The 16957-nt window shown below is 40.0% G+C and overlaps 1 protein-coding gene across 1 annotated transcript in view; it reads right to left on the reverse strand.

Moving 5' to 3' along the window:
* Positions 1–7605: 7605 nt before the first annotated feature.
* CMTM4 (CKLF like MARVEL transmembrane domain containing 4) overlaps positions 7606–16957 on the reverse strand; it is a 66117-nt gene continuing 56765 nt past the window's right edge. Inside the window, exons 3-4 of the mRNA XM_090062880.1 lie at positions 13542–13640; positions 7606–12277 (exon numbers count right to left, since the gene is read on the reverse strand). Coding sequence (XP_089919006.1) covers positions 12101–12277; positions 13542–13640 — 276 coding nt within the window. The 3' untranslated portion in view covers positions 7606–12100. The remainder of the gene's footprint in view (positions 12278–13541; positions 13641–16957) is intronic.

Consider the following 16957-nt stretch of genomic DNA (forward strand, 5'->3'; position numbering starts at 1 on the left):
TTAAAGCTAATTATGACTTGGAGCCTAGTTCATATCTTTTGTTAGTGTTTGCAGCTGGCAAACCCTAAGGTCCTGATTTTTTAAATAATTGCTCTACTTGGTATTTTAACTTATCTGCTGATTTCTCAGACCTGAGGGGAGGCATTTAATGCCTGAAAACTTGTCTAATATCATTCCTGACTGTAAAATTTCTTTTTAAACTAACCAACCAGAATTAATGGAAATGCTTGTTGGTCATTGTCTGTGAAAATATCTGTATGTGAGGACATTTGCTGTTATTCTGAAACAGTCAATGCAACAGCAGTGTTACAACCAAACAGCTATTGTTTTCAGGCCTAAACCTTGTCCATTTTCTGACAACGATAACCATAAATTACAAAGCACCCGAATGCTAATGTGGGCATAATTTTACCTACCCCCACAGTACAGCCATCTCTAGTTCAGACTTCAGCAATTCTCCAGCAGAGCACTATACAATAGATGAATAAAGAAAAAGTCTGGAACAGCAAACTGCAGAGCAAATTTACATAGGGACAATATAATACTCCCACGATTAATGCTCCTCGCTGAGAATCAAAGATATAGGAAGGGAGAAAAAGATCTCCATTTACAGGCCAGGTGGAAGGCTGTCTCACTATTTTGCCTCAACTCTTTTTTGTCAAAAGCCTTTTATTCTTATCAGTGGAAGCTTTGTTCATGCCTTCCAATATATTACTAGGCAAGTGATAGCACAGGAATGTTACCTGGCAGGGAACTCACGACCATCTCTGTACAGAGCATTTTTAGACCATCCATTAACTCACAAGCTTGACAGCTGCAAGCCACAAAACAAGGAGGGGAGCTGTGCTTTTGATTATTTCCCTTGGTGAGAACCCTTGATTTCAAAGCCTACATTTAATGACCCACACCTTGCCTGGGCTAGGATACAACAGTAGGCTGCATCAGGGCATGCAGATCCTAGCCTGATGAAAAACATGCAAGTGCCTGCAATCTGGTATTAATTAAGTAGGTTTCTGGTGGCCTGGCCTCAAAAGTCACTGGAAACATAAGGTATTTACCCTTGTGGGGTGGTCTAAACCTCAATGAAACTGGGCCTCCACAGAAATGCATCGCAAACTAAATCAGATATTCTTTTAGCCTGTTCTAGGATACCACAGAGCAATCACTTCCCCTGGGGGTGCAAGGGGGCAGAGGCAAAACAACTAACAACAGCTTCTTGGCATCGCTCAGGACTGTCAAGAGCACCAAGAGTTACAATGCCAGCAGCATGTTCACCATGCTCTGCATTTACATAGCATCTAGCACAATGGGGTCCCTGCCTGCGACTGGGTCTCGGGTACGACTTCAGTACAGACAACAACCTGCTCCTGATGGTGTTGCTGCCCAGCTTTCTGACCCTGGTGTTAGGCTGCCCACAAGACACGTGGGCCAACTGGAACCGGATCAGCTGGTAGCAGTTTATCATCATTTTTTGGCAATACTTTTTGAAGAAAAGTACATCACACAAGCACTTGGCACTCCCTCAGCAAGTCCTCCATCCAGCAGAGCAGGCTGCGGTGGATGCTTGAGTGAGAGAGTATGGTAGGCTCTTCTTCAGATACCTTGTAAACAGCTCCCAAATTTCCCCGTTTTTCACAGCATTCAATGAACACATTTTCTAAGAAGTTTCCCTTCCTAACTCCTCTCACCTGCTAAGCCAAATTACTCATCATGCCAAAAGCACATATAATGACAACATTCATCTTCTTGCCAAGTTGCTCTCCAACCCCAGCAGTCCTTGTGGGGGTAGGTTACTTACTTGCTCCAAAATTTCGGTCTTGGGCTCTCCTTACATTTCAAAGTGCAACTCCACAAATCACAATAAGCTACAGCATTTCACTCCGTTACACTGTACTAGACAAACCTCCCATAAGAGATCCCGCTGCAGCCAAGCACTCTTTCAACAAGGCAGCTCCACGTGCTTTCAGCTGTATGAAATGTCTCAAAGACAGCTGACAACTGGGTTTCCATTAACTTTTGTATCCAGTGTCTCCTTGTTTCATTATTATCCACAAGTCAGTCATAATTTCTTTAAATGTCTGACGAACTCTCATAAGCATCAGTTATTAAATACACTTTCTAATAAGTATGTTAACAACTATGACACGCAGTTCTGCATTACCATATTACATTTACAGATGAAGACAATGTTTTAGCACTTTAACATGTCCATTTATTAAACAAGAAGTCCTTCACAAATGATTCCATACTATATTGATCAGAGATTAGTGTTCAGAAAACTACTATTTCCCTACATACAAAAATACAGATTTTTACCACTATGAAGACGTAAATCAGAAGAGTACCATGAAAATTTGTAGAGCTCAGTATCTTATTATATCAAAAAGGACAACAACAAAAACAGAGACAAACTCAAAGGTAATGCAATACTACATTCCGAATTGGGAAATTACAAAAAAGTTATTGTGCCCATATACAAAAGATTGGATAAGCAAAATGACATTTTTAAACTGATAAAATACACCATTAAATTGTGTTATAAAAACATAGACAAGATAAAATAGGAAGTTAGAGACTGCCTTCTGTATCACACAATAAATTTATTACAATCCTTCAACTTTTATTTGCAGTTTAGCAATTATAAGAACAGAAAAGAAGTGGGTAACATACAAAAGGATGAGCTGTCATTAAAAAATAAGTTTAGGAAGTGCATTTCCTTTGCTTATGCTGAAATGATTTGGCCTTTGAAGTTATTCAAAGCATCAAAAGAATTTCCTTGAACAAAGAGCCTGACAGTCACTATACATGCCGTTTCAGGTTAAACACATTACCAAGACTGGAAATGACACCAGTGTGGAGTGGACAGTAGTTATCTAGAGCAGAAACCTTCGATTGTTTGTACGAACCATCTTGCCCATGGCCCTTACCGATTTGACAGAGCTGCAAGCACACCAACCAAAATCCAGCTAAAGTGACATCAAGCTGGAAACTTCTCATACACACATTTTGCTTGAATGAAGTTTTCTTAAAATTAAAACCAACTGGTCAGAACATGCATTCATACACAAAGGTGAAATAACACATGGGGGTGGAAGGGAGGGGCTGATCCTGCCCTCCTAGAAGCCAGCAGAGAGTTCTGCCTGAGGAATGTCTGCAGAATCAGGCTCGGATTTGCAATGGCACATAAAACATGCTCAACATGTTTGGCAGAAGATTACAATTTTCTGAGGAAACCATGAGCGGCAGAGAGGGAAAGGGGTGTCAGGGTCACACAGATTAATTGAGCTCAAATTTTAAAATGAAAATTGAGTCCACTATGCCCAGCCTAGAAGTCAGCAAGTTCAAAAGACAGATGGCAGATTTGAAAATAAGGAAGGCTTTACTTTCACCTGGTATTCCTGAGCCTTCTGCTGCTCGTGCTCACAACTGGCAGTACTGGAACGTGTGCCTGTCACCTGAGGTCTTTCAATCAAGGCAGGACGCCTTCTTCTAGAAGGTCTGCTTTAGCTCAGCTCCCAGTATCAGCTGGATGCAGGACTGCTTGGATCAGACAGTCCCAGTCTGTTCCTTTACAGGGACTCAGCTCCCAGGATGTATCTGCATCCCACAAACAGGAGTCTCACAAAGGAGAGGGTACTTGTATTTGATAGTTTAGTTCACTCACCCCATGTTTGAACAATTTTCCATTATCAGGTAACTGGCTCACGCAGAGCAGAAGAGGTACAATTTTCCCGTTCCACCGTAAGATCAGAACATAACTATTTAGTGCACCAAAGAAAAACAAACAGGCTGGTTACCATTAAGGCTGGTATTAGTGAAAACAAAACAAGGAGCCAAAAGTGTGTTAGTCAGCCATGTTACAAAAATAGTGTTTACTGGTTTAATACATTTACATCTCTACCTTTATGATTGACAAGTGCTTATATCACATAAGGAAGGCACCCTAGGTGAAATAGATTTTCCAATATTTGTTTACAAGTACATGAAAAGACATAACACGTGTCAACTTTGCAAATCAAAATTGAGCAATACAATGAGTAATAAATACACACTTTACTATTTTTATCATGGGTTCCTGAACCCTTACAAGCTCCAACATATACAAATAGTTTCAATTGACACCAACGTAGAAGAGAAGAAACCTGGACAGGTAAGACACCTCGCAAATAGCTAAATCTTACATTCTAGGACATCCTAAATGTTGTCTTTTAAGTGTAAGAGTTATTTAAAAATGCAAATTTGTCACAGTGCAAATCAAAAATAAGATAAGATCTCACATGAGCACTGCAACTTACTATTTCAAGCTTGACTAACAGTAGTGCCAAGATGCACTATCCCTCCACAATATCCAACAAGTAGGAACCAGTAAACATTCAAGATCTAACTATTAACGGCAGAAATAAAAGAAGGTAGCAAGTTTTAAAATACAGAATGCTAACCAGAACCACGTTAACCTTATAGACATCAGGACCAACATAGCATCGCAAAAATGTTTAGACTATTACACTTCTGGGATTAAAGGTTACCACAAGTAATAACTCAGACTAGTTAGAGGGTATTTCCTTTCAAAATACACAAAAGGTTTCAACTAAATATGTCTATTAAGACATTTGTCCAAGATATAGTACCCTGAAATTCATCATGTTCTGGACAATAATCCTTACCAGTCAGAAGAGGCAGATGTTTGTATTCCATTCAGTTACTCCAGCATCCCCCATCTAGATGTTGTTATAGCTGCAGGGACCAGCCCCAACCAAAGAACAAGGAAAAGGTCCAAAAGCCTGTTTACAAGATCTGGACACTGTCTTTTGAAATGTTCCTACATCTTCATCAGGAATCGATGAAGACAGTTTTCATATTCTTCAACATATGTTAATTGGCTTATACTTCATCCATGAAATCCATGGGACAGAGATAAAACCTTCATAGTAAATTCATTAGCTCTATTATAAATATGTCAATCAAGGTAACTATGTATACTGAATATAAAAACAAAATTAAATATCTTCTGTTTGCCAAATATAATTTAAGAAGGAACCTCTTTGATTAGTTATAAAAATATTATTAGCCCATAGCAATTAAAAGGCAACTCTTCACTAGCCCCTCTGGGATTGTGGATACGAAAGTTTAGCAAATGCCAGCACAAGATGTACTTACATTTTCTGAGATAAATAAGCAACTTTCATTCATGGGCATATATAAGAACACTTCTGAAAGCTGCATATCCCACAAGAAAAATCAGACTTCATCATGTATTCCAAGTCAAAGGACACTATAATCACAGTGTATGTAGAGTTTCTCCTAAAAAGCATATTCTAAAATATAAATGGTTAAATTAGGGACAGATCTTTGTCTTTTAATTAAACAATAATAATAAAAACAAAACTACTACAACTTCACTATCTCCCAGACAGATCCACCAGATCTGAAGCCCCCCTGCTCCTGTGACCAAGGGAGACAGTCAATACAGTGGTAGCAAGAAAAAAAACCCAGACCAAACAACAAAAAACCTCTACAGAAGTTTCCTGAGAATTCCTGAATACAGAGCAGAGCCCTGGACTAAAAACAATTTAAAATTAATTCTGCCTATAGTTTTAGTGACTTCCCCCATTCAAGTGAAAGGAAGACTTTCCTCATCACTTCATTAGCTATTTTCAAGCAACCTTTCCAGCTCCCTTCAAGGAACATTCTTGTTCGGTGCAGATTTCAGTTTTATTTCAAAATGGCCATGTGTAATTTCCAATACATGTGAAAACAAGTATAAACACACAATAGTTTACAACTGCTCTCGCCACATAATCTGAGTTAGATTTGGCCCCAGTGCTACACTCCCCTGCATGGGGAGGACCATAAAAAAATCCCACGCAAGGAAACAGCCTCCACTGTAGGGATAACTTAGGGGCATAACATTTTGCAAGACTGGTGCCTTCAACCTGTCCTTCCTTCCCAAGAACCCTCTGGTCTTCGGGCGGAGGCAGCACCTGCATGCTTTAGCAACTCTACGGAGCAACTACTGCTCTTCAAATGAGCGAATGCTATGACAACAATATTACGGGTAACTTAACAGTGCATCTTTAAAATCCATAGAAGAGTTTGGTTAACATCAAGATCTGATGATCTTGATTTCTCATTAGGGATGGTGCTGGCTCCTCAGGGTTAAAAGTCAAAGGAGCACAGCTTTCTAAGCCTGCTTTTTACCACTGACTCACTTAGCCTCATGTCTCCCCCTTCTGCAGAACTGCAGAATACATTCCCTGCCTCCATCCCAGGGGCGCTGATAATCATTAATGTGCACATGCTATTTTGAAGATAGTTATGTAAGTGCTAAGTATTATTAGCTCCCTGCACATTTATGTCCATGATCAAATTCTGCCCACTTATTTGTTAAATATCAGTTGAAGCTATCTGGCTCCAGGCCTTTAAATGTGAGGGCTTATATCTTGTTTATGCTTCTGTTTAGATTTGGAAAGCTGTTCAAGTTTTTACACTGCATCTGCAGGAGGATGGATGACGCTATTTTTAATAACATTTGAACTGCAGATCTCGTCAAACTTTGTGTGAAAGGTGCCCAGCAGAACCACTGCATTATTAATCACCACTTCCAGAAAGGAAATGGGTTAGAAGAGTTGAAAAAAGAATTATGGAAGAAAAAAACAAACATGCATGGGAAGACTTAAGGTAGGGAAATATTCCCTGTCAAAAAGAGAAAGATGAATTACAAACTTTGCAATAGGAAGGTGAAATGGGTATGGCAAGCACTTGTTCTACCCCCCACAAGAGCTCAGGAAGGCTAAAAGCGAGAAGGAAAAGTCTTCCTTTGCCTAGAAAGGTTAAACCTGATGTGTCATGGAAAAGTTTGGAGACGAATTCTACAACCCAAATGCACGCAACTGTCCAGGCCATCTTTTCAAAGAGTTGTTCTCTTACTAATCCACAGACCCTTCCCACTGAAGGAGGAGAATAGTTTGAGAATCCCTAGAGCTCGCAATGTTACAAATGGAACAAAGATTCTTTGATAAGAAGATTTGTACTGAAGCCTTCCGCCACCAAGTGATGAGAATCACCGATTTAGAAAAATACCAGAAATTGCTGACTGTCCCTCCAGCTCTCCTCAGCTCCCTCAAGCATCTCGTACTGCCAGACACAGGAGGTTGAGAACAGAGGCGTCCCAGACAGGTCCAAGCCATGGGCTACAGGCTGAATGCAAGTCATACAAAACACCAGAGGAGTTATTCTTCCCTAAAGTAAAGCTCATCACAGAGTTTAACATGGGATCACACTGGCAGAGCATCTTTAAGGTTCTTGTCTGGCTGCATTTAAGTCTTTAAATAACAAGCATCCCTTAAGCACAAAAAGCAACTGTAACAAGCCTTGCCACCAGAGCCAAGCAATGCCTTGTAGACTTTTGAATATCTGGAAGTAATGGCTGTCATACACAAAGGCCAACCATCCTGGGAAGCCGAGACCTCAGAGATCCCAATGCTAGAAGCCTCTCTCTGGAAGAAGCATAGACAGAGACTCTCCAAGTCTTTTAAACTTGCATTTCTGTGGGGTACAATAGAGGACTTGTGTACAAAAACAGATTCTAAATTTATGGAGGAGGGGAAAAAAAAAAAAAAATCTACCCAAAAAAAAAAAAATCAATCACCAAACAAGATCACAAATAAATTAGAGCAGGTTCTGGGCAATCTGTAGCTTTCTAAAGGCAAGTAGAATGGAGATGTATGTCCAAAAACGACCAAAACCGGAGGACCAGATAGAAGGAAAAAGGAACCAGCTTCACTACTGGGCTAAGCACCTCCCAGCGCTTAGTTTTCTGGAAAAATTCTCTCAGGCACAGAGCAGTTTGCATGCTGCTAAGGTCATGGGAATGTGTGGCAAGATGAACAAGTTGCCAGGTGCCAAATGCATCATGATGTTGATAAAGGTGCATATAATAGAGCTACTAGGGGAAAAAAACCCACCCACATGTGCAGCTGCCACTGCCATTAAGTAACCATTTTATTCATGTTATACGACTCTTATATATATGACTATGGAAAAAACTGTGCCCTTATCTCGCCGACACACTGAATACACACCGACTTCACTGCTTATCTGAGGGCAGTATTTGCCCCACAAGAAAACACTGATCGTGACCATCGTTTCACATATCCAATTTCCACACCGTCCCTCAGTTTGGTTTTCAATTTAGCTTCATTTATGCTGTCCTTTGAGAAACTCAGCAGTGTTCTCATGAACTAAAAGAAATCATCCCTCCATGATACCAAATACATTAGAGCAGGACTAACTGATAGCAAAGCAAAACCATAATCCAGTAGGAAGCAGCAATTAAGCATGAATTTTCTATGCACATTTCACAAAAAAAAAAATCCCTGCATTTTTTTTCCCCAAGGCAGCCAACTGCAATCTTCAATAGGATTATCAGTTTCAAATTTGTTGGAAAAGGGTTTATTTCATTACACTACCATATATATGGAAAGTTCAGTATGTACATATGATTTTCTATCCCAGCTTCAAGCATATCCAGCTTCTTCAAATTAAAGATCAAAATTAATGTTTTCCAAAACTAATATATCACTAGCTCAGATTAAAAAGAGTATATGTGCACTACACAAACATCATCTTTGGTCCCCAAAATAAGGAAGCTCCACATTTTTCTATTTACCAATGTATTTAAGACCTGTCTCTCGTTAGTTTTCTGCTGAAACTCAACTCCAATGACTGTTTCAACTACGTAAAAATGTAAGCAATAAACAATGGGATACTATGCACAACATATCAAACCCATTGTATTTCAAGTGTAACCATTTCAGGTCCTACTATATGTTACTGTATGATCCTGTATCATACCATGTTAGAGGTATCAGTGTATTGCTCATGTTTAGTCAGGCATCTGCAGCCCCCACGCACACTAACAAGAACTCTTTGTGAATCAACTGGCAAAGCACTATCAACTTCCCCCTACTTCCCCACATAACTAAAGACACAAGTTAAAAGATATAAAGAGCTCATAAAATTGCAGATGCTCAGCACAAGATTATTCAGTAACCAGAACATTAATTAAGGTCAACAACAAACCATAGGGAAAACTAGGGGACTACAGGACATCCCATGTTTTATTCCTTTTTCTAAACAACAACTGGAATAAACTCCTGCTACATTAACAAGCCTTACTACTGTGCCACACCGGGTACAAACAGATATAACAGCTGTAACATTTCCAAGTGAAACACTTGAAAATGCTTCATTGGTAATGCTTCAGAACTGAAAAATTACAGCCAAGGGACATGTTTACATCCCCTGTACCATTCCTGGCTGAAATATTTCAAGCTCCTGCAGCCTTGTCTAGCACTGGCCTGAGGATGCTAGACCAGGCTGTAGTGACCTTCGGCTCTCGTCTCAGCTTCCCCTCCCTTCATAGGGAAAAAGAGATGGAGGAGAGGGAAGGGTGGAAGGGGCTGGGCCCACTATCAGTGCTGTCGCAGCAGTCAGTGGAGAAGTAGGAGTAAGCCCAGCTCCAGTCTAGCTCCTGTGTACTGTCCCTGGGCATATGTAATGAAGTGAAACACTACAAAATAGTACTTCATATGAAGAGGTGCCTAGAGCGTTTCAGTTACTTTTGGAACATTTCAATTGTTATGGCTCTTAGCACCCAGTTTCTTCGTCTGCTCCATGACTTCAGTTGAAACGTCATGCTACAAGTATAAATGTGGAGCAGACAATATCTTCCAGGTGTCTCTTTTTGGAGCTTTCAGTAAGATTTCTTCATTCTCTTTTTTATACAGCCTAGATGTCACCGTGTTTAATTTTTAACATGTTTTGATGAATACTCATTTTCATTTAACAATTAACAGCATCTATAAACTCCCTCACATCCCTCCAACGTTCGGTACAGTGTGCGGAAATACAGAGCACCAATAGGCATGATAAACTCCATCATTCGGTAGATCGAACTACAGGTTTCATATGATGTCCAAAAGTCCTGGTGAAGAGCAACTTTACATTAATAAGCCATCTGTGTTGTTAGCTAAATTTGTAGATTCAAGTGAACTTCAACAGTTAGGTGTTCAGACTCTAAACTCAGCCCTGCCTTCAACTAGAGCATTCACTGAAATGTAACATAACATTAAAATGTTAGGAGAGATCAATTACTAAGTTAAAAACAAGTTTTTAAAATGTTCTTTTAATTTAATCACTAACTTTAATTTTGAAACTATCTAAATTTGCTTCTGACCATTAATGTAGCTTGGACTGGAAACAACACACATGCTGTATGATAAAAACAGATGAGTCAGTTCCACTTTCTGGCTTTCACGCACTAGCACAATGCTGCATTGCCTAAGATGTGAACAGTGAAGCATAGTGTTTAAATCCTGAGCTCTCTATCTTCTTTGGAAGTTAAACAGAAAAAAATCACAAACATATTTCTAATGATTGTAGGGTTGGTAAAAGTGTTTTGCAAAATTCACATGTACCTGAAAGTGACTGGACAGTACCTCTGAACTCTACTACCCTTCATACTTAGCATTCCAAGTATTTACTGGTACAGGTATGTATAAGTATGCTGGGAATAGCTACATGCAAATACAATGCTTAAAGTCAACTCAGATCAGGTACAAGCAAGCAGAACTCCACTGATTTCAAAGATCCCCCAATTTCCATTAGGTTGGAACTTGACTAGTGATTTTTTTTCCTCATCTACAACGAATAGGGAACCTGCTGAAATGTGCACTTACTCATGTGCCAACCATGATACACATGACAAACAGATATAACAACATAGACAACATTAAATATTGGGAAGTCTTCCAATTACAATTAACAGATTCTACTTGTATTATTGCAAAATAGTCTCCAATTAGAAAATATGAATTCTTCTCCTCCTCACTGAAACTGGAATGTAAATAAGAAAACTTAAACTGGGGAGAAGGGCTTATAAATATAAACAGCGAAAAACAAGAGAGTCCATCATACTGTCTTCCTTACAACCTAATCTTCAAAGGAGCATTATAAAAACATTCGTAGATAATACCCAAATTGGACAAATCAACTTGCATTAGTTACTACCAACCAGTTTAAACATAAAACAAAAGTCACGTGACCAGCCCAAACCAGAATATGCCATGAAATGTATTAATCATACACAAAATGCAGTATTGCAGTCTTGGAAACATGGGTTTTTCTGGCTTCTAACATTTCCAGAAAGCTGAACCTAGGAATTAGGAACAACTGTCACTGAGGTGTAGATGATTATTTGATAATTATTCCAAAAAGGATTTTGTTATTGAAAGTTATGCAATGTATTCAAAACCACTCACAGATACCTACATACTTGTGCTGCCTAGGTTGTGCTGACCACAGAGCAGGCATATGTACTCATTTTGCATGTGTAGAAGCCCAAGTTTTAATACGGCCAAGGTCATAAAAGAAACTTATTTGGTGGCTTCGGCATTGTCAATAGTGTAGGTCTGTCTGCATCATCATATCCACCAGCCCAAATATCCAACATGGTTGTCTGTCTCAGCGATACAAATGTACCAAGAAAGAAACCGTGGAAGTGTGAATTGAATTGAATTGGCAAAGCTGCACAAGGAAGTGTACAGCACTGGTGTACGTGGTCTCTAGCTAACGTTATTGCTATCTGTCCCCCACTTTCTATTCATGTGCAATGCACTGAATTTTGAAGGAGGCTTTGTTTTTCTTCTCTCTTTTAGGAAAATAATGTTGGTTACAACATTCCTGCTGGATGAAGAGATAGTGGTAGAATACGATGAGTCTCTACAGCCTGAAACTGGAAAAAGTACCCTGCAGGTATTTAATCAAAATACTAAACACACTTCAGACACCTATGTGGACTTTGCACACAGATCTTGCTTTTTGTGTGGCCAGTGCTTATAGCCTTCATGTGAATGGCTTTTGAACAAAACGTAGATCAATGTATTTCTCCATACACACAGCCAGGTATTTTCTGCCAAGACAGGCTCTCCCTTCTCTTCCTAAAAATATGGAAAACTGAAAACTACATGAACTTTACTTGATGAGAGAAAATAAAATGTTTGGTTTTCCCTCCTCACAGTCCTCTCCCCAGATGTAGCTTTCATGCATCATCCAAACGCTGAATCTCAGGATGCTGATCCACTTCTCTCGACTCTGTCCGGGCCCGCAAGTAATTGCTGGTCTGCCGGCTGTTCTGCTGCCTGCCGTTCATTCGCCATTTCTTAACAGCTAAATACAGATTCACAGCATACACTGCCATTGCCAAGAAACCAAATATCTAAAAGGAACAGCAGCAAAATTTGTCAAAGGCAAACTTCAAGATCAAGTTTTCCAATAAAACCTTGAAAAGCTTTAGTACTTCAAAGGTTCGTAACCTTCTGCACTTTTTGTTGCACTGACACACTCTTGGGTCCTCCAGATGCCATCTTTTAAATATATTCTACCAGTTGTGAAAAGCACTAGGATTGATGATCCTAGAGCTAAAACTTGCCATAAATCCCTGGAGGCACATTATACTGAATAGCAAGGAGGGCAGGGCTAACTGCCCTAGACTCCTGAACACAGGACATAATGAGTTAGCATGCCCATTCCCTCAATTTCCTCCACACAGGTTTCTTTAGAGCTGTTGCAGTACTTTCATCATTGTTATAACCACCCATATAAAAAGCTTAAATTTACCAGGTCAAGCACAGCAGCAGTTACCATATCCTTACAATCCTGAAGGAAATTCAAGAATGCCCATACTCCCCCATAAGGAAAAAGAATTTAGCAAGGAAGTTGTAACAACTTTAAAGCAGGTTCAATTTCATATGCACTGGGATAAGTTTGTGTGCTATAGTGCAGTCTGCAGTATAGATCCCCAAGCTAGCACAGGAATTAGAAGCAGTCTAAACTGCAGCAGCAAAGCGAACTGGCCCACCTGGAGCTCTGTGCTGCTGAGGCTAGATTGCCTGTCATACTAACTAGCCTGGATATCCTTACGCTACACTTCAAGCCACGGTATAGATATACCCTGAATGCTGAACACTTAAAAGTACAACTTAATGTTACATTTATGACTAATTAAACTGGCAAACTTCCTGAACACCTGTCTAAAATACTTAATGTCTTTGGCTCTTGCCATCAAAAAAGTAACATTTTTGACCATTCAATTTCACCCTAAGCTCGAGGTCAAACAAGTTCTTGAAATCAAAACACTGACTGGCCAACATGTAAAAGAGAAACAAGATCCTGAGTCTAGAGCAAAGGTGGGCAAAATGTGTCCCACAGGCCAAATGGGGCCCGCCAGGCCGTTATATCCAGCCTGCAGAGCCCCTAAATTTTAGAGAAATCAGTATTTGTCTGCCCCCGGCTGCCTGTCATGTGGCCCTCGATGGCTTGCCAAAACTCACTAAGCAGCCCTTCACCCAAAATAATTACCTGCCCCTGGTCTATAGAGAAGAGCAAGTGACAGACTAATATAGCCAGTGGGTGGGGAAAGTCTCTTTAGTTCTGATGAGAAGTAACCATCAAGAGTAAAGAAATTTAAATTATTTTCTTACCACAGCAGCGATCTCTGCTCCAGTTTTATGGTTTAAAGCAGCGAGTACAACAGATGCAATGAAAAAGAAGAAAGTGCTGAGTCCAGTGTTGACCAGATCCTGTGAAAACAAGGTTACCAGAAATTAACACGCAATCATTTTTTAACCCGAATTGATAAAGTATCAGAACAGAACCTTCAAAGCCATCCGACTTACGACGTTCATCTTTTATGCAACAGGTGGCAATGACTTGCACACGCGGCATGACAGACACAAATTAACATGTTACTTAGGTTCATAGTAAATCATTGTGGGGGATTCCAGATGTTGCACCAGTTTCTAACTAGTAATGAGAAGCACAAAATAAGTACAACTACAGAAAGTGTATCAAACCGTCTTAGAAGAGTTGAGGTTAAAAGAAAGCTGCTGCATTCCAACTAATTAACCATAATACTAATTTCATACTCCCTCAAACTATTACTTTTTTCAAACCACAGCAATTTTTCACGCACTATCTAGAAAATATTCACAAATATTTAGATTGCACACTCTCTAGTACCAGTCTCTATTGGTCTATACAGTACCCTACGGCACTGTAAGAATAATAGGCGTCTGTACTGTACACACGCGCGCGCGCGCACACACACACGTATGTATGTTTGTAATTTTATATTACATATAATGAGAAGGTGAGGTTGAGAAAGCACACACAAACAAGTAGGAAAAATACCATACTTATTTACATGTCCCAAAAAACATACACTCAGATGTCTAGATTTAGTAGAAATTCAGATTTCTCTATAGACACACTTTCACCAATACATGCAATTCAACTAATGAGCTTACATGTTAGTTTGGGATCCAATCATTAATCTTTCTTTTCTAAAAATATGCTGACATCAGACCTAGCCAGACGTTTAAAAAAAAATAGAGTCAATGGCCTATGATACACACCACAAACTAGTTTATTTAAGAATCCCCATTAAACTTGATTTTCTGTGTCAAACAATGCAGCGTAGGGCAGACAAGGAGACTGGCCTGTCTTCAACAAGCCCAACCTGGGAACGGTAGTTGCAGTCAGACATTGTGTAAAGCACTGCTTCTCAAACAGAGAACTGTTCAAGGGTGCTGCAGAGCTGGTACCACTGTCGCTGCCAGGTGGAACTGTCCAGTACACCTTTGTTTCCAGGAGGGGTAAGCCAGGAGAACCAAGACAGCTGCAGCAGATGCCCCTCGGCCACAGCCCTTCGCAGCCTGCCTGCCACAGTTCCAGCCCCTCCTGGAACCACAGGCAAGGGGAACAGTTCTGCCTGGCTGCAGCCAAGGTGGAGACAGGGGGAGCGGGTCAGGGATGTGTGAACAGGGGTCTGTGCCCTGGACTCACTAGGATGGGCTGTTCTCTTGCAACCTGGCTCCCCTCTGCTGTGTGGCAACAGCTACTGTGTTAATCCTTTCACAGCCATGATCTACATGCAAATCACCAGCACCTGCAAGAAGTTAATGAAGAGGGTGAGGGGAGCTAACATGGGGATTCTGCCCAGGAACCTAACAGCAAGCCTGCAACCCCTGGGTGAGCCCACAGTAGCACAAAAGACTGCCTGCCCCTGACCGCTGTCGTCCGTCGTCCCCCCTCGCAACTCTTCTGCTCTCAGCACACCTCCATCCCCACCTGCACTAGTTATGATACAAAAGAGTTGTTCTCATCTTGGGTGCTGTGAAATTCAGAAACAGAATGGAGTATGCTTTGGGACTGCAACGGTTGAGAACCACTGGTCTGAAATCTTCTGTTTTTCTGTCAGGCTTTTCTTACCAATATGGGACCAATTCACATTTAAAGTAGTAAAACACTTAAAGTAGTAAAACAATATTAATTCCAGCCTGCTATTCTATTTTGGAGTTCTCATTCTCCTTGTTACCAAAACCTATTGCTACAATTAAGCCTTGTGTTATGTTTAAACTTTACTGTTTTCTTAAAAACTTTCCAACTGCTCATGTTTTAGAATAAAAACTCCTGTTAATGTAGAAAATGGATTTGTGTAAGGGAATAGAGGAGCAAAACTGGATTGCTGATGTTGGGATACATGCTGGTAATGTTGCTAACTTCAATAAAAGGGCAGGGCTTTATAATCCAGTATTTCACCACAATCAAAACAACAGCAAAGCCAGACCAATACATGAGGAAAATATGGCACTCTCTAACTTTGACATGATACAACTGCTTTGAAGAATCTAGATCCGGGATAAGAATAAGAATTCAAAAGGGAAAAAGATATTCCCGGAAAGTATTTATGTATTTACTTTTTAGTAATATGACAAACCCAGTGACCATAACAATAAAAGAGAATAAAACTAATCAGAAAAAGATGAGCAGTTTTAAATCTGGCCACGATGTGGCTGAAAGTTTTTACTGATATATTTATAGACAAAGTAAAGCCACATCACACAGATAAAAGAATTTCAGCTGAAATTACAGCAGCCTCATGAGACAGTATGCTGTGCCATAAAACTCCGTACAAAGCTGCCATCCATAACACAGAGTAAAGTCTAGGATATGGATCACATCTGCTCTAGATTGCAGTTTACTGGCACTTCCTAATTATTCATATAATTTATTCCATCATTCCCTAATCAATTTAGCTTCATGAATCAAAAGTACAACTAAACTGTGACAGAGTCACACACTCAATGTGACAAAACAGAAAGGCCAGAGTGCTATATTTTTAAAACCTTTTTTCTTCACTTTTCAAACCTTCTTTGCACTACATACTTCCCACTATCACATTTTGGTATCCATTTGAGGGGCAAATATTAGTAGCTAGGTGGACCATTACTTGAGGAGGGTGGATAGAGGTGGACTCATTTTTTAGCTAAATTTCAGCAAGGCTGGCTAGCAAGGGAATAAAAGAAAGAATAACCTCTAAAGTAATGACCTGTATTACTCTAGTGACTAAAAAAACTCTCTAGGACCCCATTTGCAGTAGGTGTTTTCTAAAACACAAAACAAAGGTGGTTCTTGCCTACAAAGAGCTTACAATCTAAGCGTAAGATAACAGACTTTTACAGACAAAAGGGGGACGTACTAGGGGACAATGGTGAGCATGACCAGCAATCAAATGTTTGCCACTCTTTTGGAAGCCATACAGGAAAAGTCAAATCCTGTCCTATGTAGCAGTAGTTCTGTACAAGCAGTAGATCATAATTATACTGGATGCACCAAAATGTCTTACTTTCTGCCCCATTAAGCACAGATCTAGGGGGTTCTTAAAAGGACGCTCATGGAGGGCTACTTAATAGGCGGGACAACATGCTGAATCTGTAACAAAAACATTTTTATATCCAATAGATATAAACACAATGTGCTTTACCCATACAAAGTTACAAGAAGGAGAAACAACTTCAATACTCAGTTCAAGCTTGAGTGGGAATTATGCAGCTGA

This window comes from Crocodylus siamensis, chromosome 9 (assembly GCF_052110815.1).
Source record: "Crocodylus siamensis isolate JL-2025a chromosome 9, ASM5211081v1, whole genome shotgun sequence".
Classification (NCBI taxonomy): Eukaryota; Metazoa; Chordata; order Crocodylia; family Crocodylidae; genus Crocodylus; species Crocodylus siamensis.